At 40.0% G+C, this 12,500-nt stretch overlaps 2 protein-coding genes across 2 annotated transcripts in view; both read right to left on the minus strand.

The window, feature by feature from the left end:
- LOC137988447 (uncharacterized) overlaps positions 1-1,792 on the minus strand; it is an 8,277-nt gene extending 6,485 nt beyond the window's left edge. Inside the window, exon 1 of the mRNA XM_068834430.1 lies at positions 1-1,792. This exon is cut by the window's left edge and continues 3,590 nt beyond it. Within this exon, the coding sequence (XP_068690531.1) occupies positions 1-1,792 (1,792 nt within the window).
- Positions 1,793-4,508: 2,716 nt separating this feature from the next.
- The window catches only part of LOC137988448 (neuronal pentraxin receptor-like), a 9,043-nt gene continuing 1,051 nt past the window's right edge, over positions 4,509-12,500 (minus strand). The window contains exons 2-3 of the mRNA XM_068834432.1: positions 5,972-6,203; positions 4,509-4,937 (exon numbers count right to left, since the gene is read on the minus strand). Of these exons, the coding sequence (XP_068690533.1) occupies positions 4,550-4,937; positions 5,972-6,203 (620 nt within the window). The 3' untranslated portion in view covers positions 4,509-4,549. The remainder of the gene's footprint in view (positions 4,938-5,971; positions 6,204-12,500) is intronic.

A 12,500-nucleotide genomic window follows, 5' to 3' on the forward strand; every position in this document is an offset into this window, starting at 1 on the left:
TGATGTTCCCAGTAAAGAACGACCAGTAATAATCTGCTCCTATCAGCACATCAACACTGACAGAATCACTTGTATCACATGCAAGTTGTAGACCCTGCAAGTAGGGGTAGCATTCCAACGTGGTTCGAGTCTGTTGATTGGACACTGGGCTGCAAATTACTGGTACAACATATGAGGTGATATACACATTCATTTCATCCAATGTTCTGACACACAATTGCACAACATCACATTCCTTCACAGAGGCTGAGTTATCTCCAAATGTTTTGATCAAAAGTGTCTCCTTACCAATGGTTGGTAGGTTCAATTGTTCACATGCCTTACTGGTTATGTATGATCTCTGGCTACAGGAATCAAATATCACATGGGCATTCAATCCAAGTTGTCGGTTATCTGGTCTGCAAACAAAGGCTTGGGCTACCTGTAACAACACAGAGTTGGCATTGTTGCTAACGTGCATTGCTGAAGTTCCAGCTTCTCTGCTCCTATCTTGAGATGATCCAGATCCATGTGGTGTTTCCTCGTCACGAACTACATTCCTGGATGTTGGAATGTTCCTTATTCTTTCACAAATGGTTACATGGTGTCTACCTTCACAGTTAAAGCATTTTGCCTTTGACGGACAATTTGTGGAGATATGGCCACCCTTCAGGCACACAAAACACTTGCCATTTCGTCTCAGTATTGTTCTCCTAGCTTTCGGTTCAGTGATGGTCATGCAGTTAATGGATTTGTGATTCTTCTTGCAAAAAACACATTGTTGAGTAAATTCCTCACTGCCTGTATAAAGGGCAGAAGCAGAATGGGGTTGTTTGCTTCTTGCTCTGTACTGTTCAAACCTGGGTGTATTGGCATTTGCACCACTTGTTTTCATTGCAGTACATCTTTCCCTGGCTTCCAACTCAGTTTTCAGTGCACTCAACAAGGCATCAAGATTCCATGATTCCTCACTGCCAAACTTACGGCTTACAACCAATCGTAATTCTGAGGGGATTTTTTCCATCACGACTGGGACCAATAAATTCCCAAAGGACTGTGATTCAACTCCTAACGCATTCAAACCTCGAATGTTGATTTCAATCTTGTCAAACAATTCACGTAATCTCTTTGTTTCATGCACTGAATTGACAGATGGAAGTTTCAATAAGGCATCCATATAATTTGATATCAGCAACTGCGGTTTACCAAATCGGTCCTTAAGAATGTCAATGGCTACTTTATAATTGTCTGCGGTCAGAGGCAGTCCAGCAATTGCGGATTCAGCATTGCTTGTCACACAACTCTTCAGATAGGTGAATTTTTCAATGGCCGAGATGCCAGTATTTCCATCGACAGCAGATTGAAATGTGTCCCAGAAACCCTGCCATTCTTGATAATTTCCCGAAAATGATTTGAGTTCCAGTTTAGGTAGTTTCACTTTTGCGCTTTCGGTATTTCTGGTACTACTATTTTCCTGATTTGTCGCATGGGCCTGTTTGTGTTCGCCATGTTTCCCTTTCTCCAAACTCAAATCGATTTTCGCTAAAATACTGTAAACGTGCTCACAAAACTCACCACAATCTTCTATTTCTTTCTCCAGTTCCTTTGGTTTGGTCAGCTCTAATATTATTTCATCCAGCTTTTTTGTCGTTTCCAATTTTTCGGTCAACAAGGCTTTCAGAGCCGTTAACTTTTCCCTGAACGACGTTAAATCTTCCACGTGTTCTGTCAAAATTTTCTCCACATTCCCCACTGTTTTGTACACAAAGGTCCTGTGTGCATCTCGTATTTTCCTGTTCTTGTCGATATTCATGACGCTTTATGTCCATAAACAACCTTTTTGAGTAGACTTCGCCTTTTTCCAATTCAAAAAATCCTTCGATGACGGCAACAGCTTTGTTGTTCTACTCCTTCTTGTATTTCCTCCGACTCGAAAGGACCATGTATTGAATCTTTATGGTATATTTAATTCATTTCCTGGTGAATAATCTCTTTACAATTTTCCATACGAATTACCACTTCACTCGACGGTTTCAGGCCTTAAGCACGGTTGAAATCTAAAACTCAATACTCAACTTTACACTAGAAGCGATCCGACGATCGATCAACACTCAGACTATAAGTCCTTCTACACGTGACTTTCTTCCCGCCACACGTAATGTATGCTTATTTATGTCAAATCTATTTTTAACATCGACTTTGAATATGATTAAAGACAATGTTACTTCTTTCTGTAATGGTTGCTCCTTTTTTTTCTCCAGAAAAAAGCTGAACACTTAATAAAAGTGAATCAATGCGATCTTCGTCCATTTTCTTTTCGATAATTTTCGAAGGATGTATAGGCATTCGATTTCTATCGATTTCCGATATTAGTCGATTAATTAATATCGATTACGATCGATTAGGTTCGATTTCTATCGAGTATCGAAACTATCGATTAGTTACGTCTTGGGTGAATTCTTGCATTGTGCACAAATGCACCCACGCATTGAAAATGAAACCACTCTATCAGACAGCCTTTACGTTCACAGGCAATCATGTCTCCCCACTCAGGCCCTCCACAAATACACCAGGAGTCAGTGCAGTCAACAACGGCTTTACTAGACTTGCTCCCTTTTGATTTCTCTTTTCTCTTTGCGGATGCTTTACCAACCTCGTTCCCAGGGTCTTTCTTCTCTGCCTCCATTGTAGGCAGAGAACAGAGACCCTGGGAACGAGGTTGATGCTTTGCATGCACCTTCTTGCCGATGTTTTCTAACATCAATTTGGCGTATTACCTACATCTCAACTTCATCTTTACGAAATAAGGTTTGTTTTGCTAGGTGCTCTCATTAGGGGTCAGTTGTAGACTTTCCTTTTGTTTAAGAACTGTATCTTTTATCACAGTACTTGGAGGAGAAATGTGAGCATTGCTTAAAGTGCAGCCACCCGTTCCTACAACTGTATCATCTGTTCTGCCCCCATGTAATGTCCACTACAAACTCCACTGCACTCACATTCTTTGGGGGTCGTTTAGGGTCTGGTACTAGAAGTGGCAGGTAATGAATACTTCTAATGGTCCTCCTGAGAATCATACTGAATCATTGGATCTTGGATCTCCGTCCTTGCAAATTGGATGAATGCTCCCCTCTTTGTAGCAGGCTTTACGAACAAACACATAATTACGTGGAAGGATTTGTACCAGGTGCTAGTTCCATAAGTTCCTGACATTTTCAAAGTAATGAGTTCTTGAGTTCAGCCTTGGCTGATTTGGTTCCCCTCAAATACATAAGTAAATTCTGCCTCTGTTTTTTCGTTAAAGCAGCTCTTACCTTTCTCACACTTTCCGCCATCTTTAGAAATCTGAATGTCACTTCCTGAGTGGAAACAGCCAATCAGATCACGAGTTTGGTCGGCTAAAAGTTGGCCGACCGTCCGGAATTCTTGACAGACTTTTGGTCCGACCTAATTTTAACGAGCGACGACATAAGAGAACATATGAACCAAGCTAAGAATGTACATGATCGAAGGTTAACGTGGAACAGCACAAAAGCCAAAATCTAGATACGAACATTGTTAACATGACGGCAGCGTCGTTGGATTTTTGTGGTTGACAAAATTTGTTGAAGAATTTTGGAGGGAGGATGGGTAAATGTATATATCCGCCCAGAAGTTTGTAGTGGCTGAAATTTCGAATAAGAATAAGGACTATTTCATGAAAATTACACCTTTATATAAAGGTCGTTTCATTTCAAAATAAGCGATAATTGCACTGTTTGCAGATTCAGCCCTGCACTCCCCTGGGACTGAAATCAAAGCCGCTACCGGGCTTTTCAGACTGGTCATAGATTACCACGAATGAAGGTTCATACAAGTAACGTTTCATCGATGTTTTGATAAGCTGTTAGCCTAATTAATGAATTTTTGAATGAATGTTTTAGTAATCCAGACGATTAAGAAAGGCTGTAATTGGTTTAGGTTCCTAGATTTAAGCGACCTTAATTGATTAAAAGTGCCCATAACCCCAAAATATTTTTTTCGCTAAAATGAATCTTTGCACCTGCTAGAGACGCATTGCGGCCATTTTTTCCTTTTTCTAACAAATCCTGTCATTTTATAGGCTTCGAAAGTTTCGAAAATCCAAGCATCTTTAGTTCACGACCGAATCAGAAGGGGAGTGGGTCTATTCCTGTTTTTACGTCACAATCTACTTTGCATGCATTTTTACAGAGTTAATGCAATGTAAATCAGTTTGTGACGTAAAACTAGGAATAGACCTACTTCCCCTTCTAACTCGGTCGTCAACAAAACATGCTTGGATTTTCGCAACTTTCGAAGCCTATAAAATGGCAGGATTTGTTAGAAAAAGAAAAAAAAAAAGCCGCGAACAGGTGCAAAGATTCATTTTAGCGAAAAAAATATTTTGGGGTTATGGGTACTTTTAAGTCTCAGAGGCCAATGTTCACCCTCCTTCAATAAATCCACTTTAAAACCAAGCCAATAATGAAACAGTGATAACACACGACAAAACATTTAATGAAAAAGATCATTAATGATGCTTTCGACCATGCCAGTAATAGCAAAATGAATTTTACACTTCGCAAGCTGATGGGGAGATGACCCTTACATCGCCTCTTATTCCTACTTTGAAATCAGACCATTTCTTGACGTTACCCTGCCCCACATGGCACGATTCCGACATTTCCAAGATTTCACTCGGAGAGAGAACTCTGTTCCAGATATTGAGGCCCGTCAGTTCTCCAACGTAATTTTGATTTGGGTCAAAGCTGCCACCAAAAGAATCCTGCTCTTGGCCGACAATGAGGATTCCGTTGGTTTTTGTCTTATAACCAGACTTTAACTGAGACCCACGGGCTTGCACGCTGCCATCTTTGTAAACTTTCCACGAGCCATTCGTGCTCTCCCATGTGGTACAAACATGATGCCAGATTCTGTCATCTACAGATACACCGCTATTTCTGCGAAAACGATGAAGAAAGGCAATTGAGTTTTACATGTGAAACAGTTTTCAGTAGAGTGTTCGAAATTGACTTCCTTTTCAGGAAATTAGAAACAATGCTACAACCATTGTTTAGACGATATCCATTTTAAAATTGTGCTTGAGTTACCGGGCCTTTAGATGGAAGTGAGCCTGACAATGACCTTCTCTGATCGGTACAAACCTCCACTTTTCTTCTGGAAATGTTGACTATAGCTAACATTTCAATAACACGGCTTACATGATAACCATGATTACATGATAGCACCGTGTTTTCTCACTTGACTTGCAAGCATTTACCCATTTAGCCCTTGCACGCACAAATTTCTCTGACCCCCTGGCCGGTGGATCATACCTTCTCCACTCTCGCTTTTTCTTGTGACCATCCACTACGTTGAAAGACGCTAAAAAGTCCTGATTTTATTCTTTTGTTAAAATCCGAGATATTCGGCTCGGTGAAATACTTTCTATTCAAGAGGGGAATCAGGGTGGCTGCGACCCGGGCACAACCCTAGCCTGATCTCAATCTGACTTCGAAGGTTTTTCTCCGGGTACTCCAGTTTCCCTCCCTCATCAAAATCGACTCTAGATAAATAACATCCGGGCGGCTACCCTCATATAGGGATAACCGCTGGTATCTCGGCTTTTGATTGTATTGAATGAATAAAGTTGGCATAGTTGGTATTATTATTAAGAGCAAATCCGAATGACCCACTGAGGACCCTTTTCGCAGTTTATCGCGATTTTAAACATTGTGCAATTTTTTTTTGCTTATAATAAATTTTAGCTGCATCTTTTTAAATGCTACCCTGGGTGCTGTGAGTATATGTTTGTTGTTTTTGTTTTCTCTGCCTCGAAATCTCTCCTAAACCAAGCAAAAAACGAAACAATCTCCGCTGGGAATCCAGGAAACCTGAAAAACGACTTAACTTCAATAAACTCTGTAGTCTCTTATCAAACATTTAACCCTCTCCGTTTCTTAATATTGCTTGAATTTATATTTTTCTTCCTTACACTGCTTTGTCGTTGATGGAAAGATGAATTGCTGACATCCTGTCCACCAGGATTTCGTTGAAGTTCTTTGCTGAGCTGTAACTCACCACTGTCCGATAGCTGGCTGTCTTTTCAGTGGTACGCACCCGAAAGCAAATCGTAAAAGCGGTGGTTACCGCCAGACCATGATGGATAATGTAATCGTTGATTCCAACGTTCGTGAAATAAAGGTCGAATTCCTTCGTAGGCAAACCTGTTGAGACACATAACAGAAAACCTTTTCGTACAGCTTGTTGATTCATCCATCCCCACGCCACCTACCCACCCCGGTATGCACAAAGTAATGCTACCTACTGTATTGTTTCTTTATGCACTATTGGTGATGGGATTGGAGGCGAAGGTGTAGATTTGAGGGATTTGAATGATTTCTCAAAACACCCAAATGTTCAGTATATAGAGAGGAGGTCAGAGGATTATGCAACGTTTGATTTCCTGGAGGTAAATCCAGTTCAAGTGAGACGCTTGCTGGAAGCTCTTGACGTAAATAAAGCAACCGGTCATGATTGTATTCCTGTCAAAATCTTCACGGCGGGATCACAAGAGGTATCCCTAACTCTTCCATCGTTTTACAACTCCTGCATTAAGAAGGGCCAGTGGCGATTTGAATGGAAAAAAGGAAACTGAACACCAGTTTACAGGAAAGATGACAAGCACGCTAAGAAAAATTATAGGTCAGTAACTATCCTGTCACGTGTTAACAAAGTGTTTGAGCGCTTATTGCTTACTCAATCGATCTCAACCTGACTCGAGGGTCTTTTCTCCGGGTACTCCGGTTTTCCTCCCTCATCAAAATCGACTCTCAGCTAATTAACATCTAGCTGTGGTGCTCTGCTCCGACATCAAACATTGGATTGTATAGCGGCAGCCAGAGGCGCCTTTGTATGCTTTCAGCCCGATGTCGTGAGCCGCGCCCTTCGCAATTCAGTCCTCGACTGCAAGTAAGGGTGATTAGCACTAGCAATATTTATTGATTTATTTATTTAAGTGATAGACTAAAGGCTTATAGAGTTGCGAAACAGTGGCGGAAGACTGGAAATTGGCGAAGGACAATCAACTATCCGTCATGTGGGAATGTTATCAACAGACAGGTTCAAAGCTTTTGACAGTTTATATGCTCCCTTTTATGTTAAGAAAACTAAAAGCCTACGGTTACCAAGACGGAGCGCTGAACTTGCTGCATAGCTACTTGTGTAGTCGCTCAGGAAGAGTGCACATAAAATCAGTTGCTAGGACCTGGCGGAACGTGGAACGAGGCTGTCCTCAAGTGAGGGTCAATCCTAGGGCTGCTGTAGTGGAACATATTTCAAAACGATCCTTCATAGACGGTTACTTCTGGGTTATCCATGTCAGTATGGGGACGATCACCAAATTTACAAGACAGGAAAGGATATGGGTACGATGCTTACTGAACTTTAAGATAGTGCAACTCTAGAAACAAATTGCTAGGATTTAAACCTCCTACAGGGAAACCTGAAAAATTATTACACAATGAACATTCGAAATAAAAATACAAACTGCACTGATAAGACCAGTATAACCGTTAATGGTAAGGACATAATAGAATCAGACAGTTTAAAGTTCCTAGGTGTAACTATTAATTGTGAACTCAGTTTTAATAAGCATGTGAGTGATGTTTGCGTGAAAGCCAGTCAGTGAATCGAGGTGATTACGAGGTTAAGGAATCTCATACCCGGGGGGGGGGGGGGGGGGGGTACTCGATATATCCCCGGTTGGGGAGGTGCGGCGCGGCCCCTTATATCCTGACCCTGTTTAAGACAAATATCGCTGATTTTCCTACCCATTTAAGACAGAATTCCGATTTTTGATACCCTGTTTAAGACATTTAACCCAGTTTAAGACAAAAATTGATAAATCGATATCCTGATTAAGACAAAAAATGATAAATTCGATACCCTGTTCTAGACAAAAATCCAGAAAAACATACCCTGGCTGGCCGCACGTCTCCATTAAGCCCTTATAAGGGAGTACGGGTCTCATACCAACTGAGGCCAAATTACAACATTATAAGGCAGCCATCCTCCCTCACTTAACGTATTGCCATTTAATTTGGCATTTCTGTAGAATTCTGTCAGACAGCCCTGTTCTGATTACGTTGCCATTTAAAGATCAGAAATCGGCTGACATGGTTCGCACACAACTTGGCGACGTCGGAACGAAACTTAATCGGCAACTGCAGCTGGTGTTCACAAGCAAAAAGATCGCTGATCATCTGAGAGTCACGGAAGAAAAGCCTCCCCTGATAAACCAGCAAAGTGTAGTACCTGAATTCACATGTGATTTGTGCGATGCAAATTATATTGGGTACACTTGCCGCCACCTCCATCAACGCGTAGAAGAACATAAACATTCCGTGATAGGAAAACATTTCAGGGTCGAGCATGCCTTAACACCTGACAATTTAATTAAGAATTTTAAAGTCCTCAAGAAATGCCGTGGTAGGCTTAGCTACATAATTCCCATTTTAGGGAAATTTAGACATCAAAGAGAATTTTAGAAAAACAATTGACAGTTTTGAGAATTTTAGAGGAATTTGAACTTTCACCTGACATGTTGGAAACTTTTCATAGCCAAAAACGTTGACAAAACGTGTTTTTTTGTATTCACACCTACTAGGAGAGGGGTCAGTCCGTTCATATCCATTCGTTATCAGCGGTTATTCACCAAAAGGGATCCTACAGTGCATCTAAGCAGCGGTTTCTCACCGAGTTTCGGTATCCGGATCTTTGCTTGATAGCAAATATGGCGGACTTTGCACTATGAGAAACGAAAAATATAAGAATTTTCGGGAATTTTAGAGAGTTTTTGGAGAATTTTAGGGCTTTTGTTTGGGAAATTCCAGAAAGAATTTTAGACAATTTTTCGGGAATTATATAGCTAAGCCTATGCCGTGGCAAACTGGATTGTTTGATATTTGACTTGAAATGCTCTTGATCAAAAACAAAAGACCGAAACTGAACACGCAAGCGGATTCCATTCGCGCGAAACCTTTTACATGAATGTTTTCATGTAACGTTTGTCAATATTTCTCACATCCTAAGTACTAAAAATATGCTTTGCCATTATATATTTTTTAAAATTTGTTCATTCGACAATGATGTCATGAAGTCGTCGAAACGTCATGTTACTTTGCTTACGTCAATTTTCCTACTTAAATGTTTCTGTAGGGCCTCGGATACTCGTAGACTGGAGAGAGTGCAGAGGCCGGGATTGCGTGCAGTTGTCTAGCTACCAAAAGTTGCTGAAAAAAGCCAAGTCACCATCCTTGCTTAATAGGACAATACAAGATATCTGTATTTTAATGTATAAAGTGAAAATGGATTTCTATCTAGCTAGGTTTAGCACAGTCAAGTATGGAAAACATTCAATAAAATATTTAGGCCATATGCATCAAGTAAAGGCGGATCGACTGCCACTCTCAGTCAATGATACGTAAACGTGATCTAAGTAACATCATAGAAGGATGCAGTGGGTTTTACTCATGTAATTCATGATTTTATTAATTTTAATTGTAGTTATTTGTATTCTTCAGATGCATGATAACTTATTTGTATTCGTATTGTTTCTATTTAGTTAGAGATTTTAGTTAGGTGTTTTATTAAGGCCCCTTAATTATTATTATTATTATTATTATTATTATTATTATTATTATTATTATTATTACATAGAATAGTGAAAGCAGAACGGAACAAACTGTGACTGGTTACAAGTTGAAACATAGGAAAGTAGATAACTGATAAATACTTTTTTCCGCCTCTGGGTAGGCACCAACGACTGGATTTAACGCGCGCTCTGATTGGCTAATTGTGACTGAATTGTAGGGCATTATTCTCCCGTGATGCCCACGGGCCGATTACGGGCTTGCAAAAGCAAAGCAAAAGGTAATTTTAAAAAGCCATATAATAAACTACTTACTAACCGAGCTAGCTCGAGCCGTACTGGGGAATATTGGCCCTCCGTCGTTTTTGTACGGACCTCGCTGCGCTGCCACGACCAATATTCCCCCTTGTTTCTGCAGTCCAAGCTACAAATGGTATTACACAAGAAGAAAACATTTTCTGATATTGCAATGTTTTTTTCTTAGGGCTACTGCACAAAATCTGGAGAAGATAAGTTAGCTTTCTTCTTATATCGGCACTTTGGTTTATTATTTTGGGGAGGGGATTTTAAATGCGCGTAATGGCCAATTGGAGAATCGAATCTGGCATATTTATTACAAGGGCACACAGATTACACCGTAATCTTACTTCTTGAACTCTAATCCACAAAACTTCAATTTCCAAAGCGGAAAAATTGGAAGAAATCCTAACCCTAATCTGACGGTGACTTGAATATCAATTGCGGAAAAATAAAAGCGATTTGACCTTTAGATCTGCTTTGCGGAAAATTAAAGGAGAGCAGAAAAGCTTTGCGTCTGCCCAAGACTTAAAAAACAGATCTGATAACATCAGGTGTGCCGGCGCAGGATTTGAAGTCTCTACGTTGCCGATCTTCTCACAAGTCTGAAAACTTTATTCATTGATTCTGTCGGAAATCGAATTAATGAGTATTTCAATAATGTGGTTTCACTCACGTGATCAGTAACCTTGTTTTTCCACCGAAACCAAAATAAACGTTTGCATGATAATAGAGCTCAATTCCCGGAGGATTAGTTGAGCACACCAACATGACCACTGTTCCTTTGTTTAGGGACACCAACATGGCCGCCTTGACGTCTCGTGAAAACACTCTTTAGCGAAGATATTATTGGCGTCACCTGTTGTCCTTAATGCGCCAATCAGAGCCTCAATGGCTGTGGAAACAACGGGTCTTTTGTTCCCGTGGTTTGTAAACTGACATCTTCCCACAGAGTTCAAATGACAGACTGGAAATGCGTTGATCAAATAACCAACGAGGATTATCTTTCATTATATAATTTAGAGGGAGTTCCCAATTTTGCAAGCGAGTAATGGTGATTTCGTGAAAAGGGTTGTGTGACAGAGGCACATTATTACTTTCACAGTACCAAGAGATTATGAAGGTAAGAGAAGTAATCCCTCATATTGGCCCTATTCCCATCGTAATCCCTCTTAAGTTATTTTTAGATCTCTGCGAGATCCGGTATTCCCACGAGGGTTAACTGATAGCCAATCACATGTCCTCATTTTTACCAATGTTGACAGCTGAGCGAATTCCCGCGCAATGATTCGCGTCGTTCGCGATTTACCATCAAACAAAAATGGCGGAGGATGTTGAGAGACAATCGTACATATACATTTTGTGGACGAACGTGACTTGTTGACTACAGAGTTAACCGATTACAATGACTTATGTTTTGAAACCTGCATCTTGGAAGGAACGAGTTATGTAACCGACAGGATTTTGTACAGAATGGCAAATGGAAGACTATAGTCGATAAGTACGATCTCTCTGACTTTAATAAACGCATTCTCGGTTTCCGTTGCGGGATTAAAAGATGTTGACTTAATTCTGATACGGTGATAGAGTGGGCAGATAGAGCTCTACAACAGTACCAGTGTTATCGGATTCAAGTGAATTTGCAAAGCACGTATGTTAAATTATAGCTGTCTCCTTAAAAAGAGATTTAACACGGTTTCGTATATGGCACAACCTTGAATGTGGTATCATTGAAAACTAGACAATTAAGCGATTTCAGTTATAGATGTTTGAAACCTGTATCTTGAAAGGATCGAGTTTTATAAGCGACAGAATTTTGTAAACATTGGCCATTCGTAGACTACAGTCAACAAGTAATATATCGCTGACTTGGTTAACGCGTTCTTGATTTTCTTCGCGGGATTAAAATACGACGACTTAATTCTTAGATATTCATAAATTAGACAGATCTCAGACATGAAAGGAAAACTTGAACAGACAGTGCGATAAAAATGTATGAACAAGTGGTATCGCATGGAAGTCAATTTGCAAAGCACGCATGTTAAATATACCTGCATCTTTCAAAATTATTAAACTCGGTTTCGTACATTGGACAGTGTTGAAATTGGTGTCACTGTAAACAACACAGTTAAGAGATTTGAATGATATATCTTTGCATCTTGTATCTTGAAAGTAACGAGTTTTATAGGCGACAGAATTTTGTACACAATGAAATATCGCGGACAACAGTCACCAAGTAACATATTCCTGACTTGGTCAACGCGTTCTCGATTTTCTTAGCGGACTTAAACTATGGTGACTTAATTCTATGATATTCATAAATTAGACAGCTAACGCTTTCAAACAGTACCACACATGACAGGAAAATTTTAATTGACCGCACGATAAAAATTTTTAAAAACGTAAGATCGGATTGATAGCTCCCTTTTACAAAATTATTTAACGGGGTTTCGTACACTAGACAATCGTAAAATTGGTATCAGAGTGAATTATACAGTTAACCGATTTCCATGATATATGATTGCAAACTGTATCTTGACAAGGACGAGTTTTGTAAGCGACAGAATTTTGTAGA

The sequence above is a fragment of the Montipora foliosa genome, unplaced genomic scaffold, assembly GCF_036669935.1.
Source record: "Montipora foliosa isolate CH-2021 unplaced genomic scaffold, ASM3666993v2 scaffold_419, whole genome shotgun sequence".
Lineage (NCBI taxonomy): Eukaryota > Metazoa > Cnidaria > Anthozoa > Scleractinia > Acroporidae > Montipora > Montipora foliosa.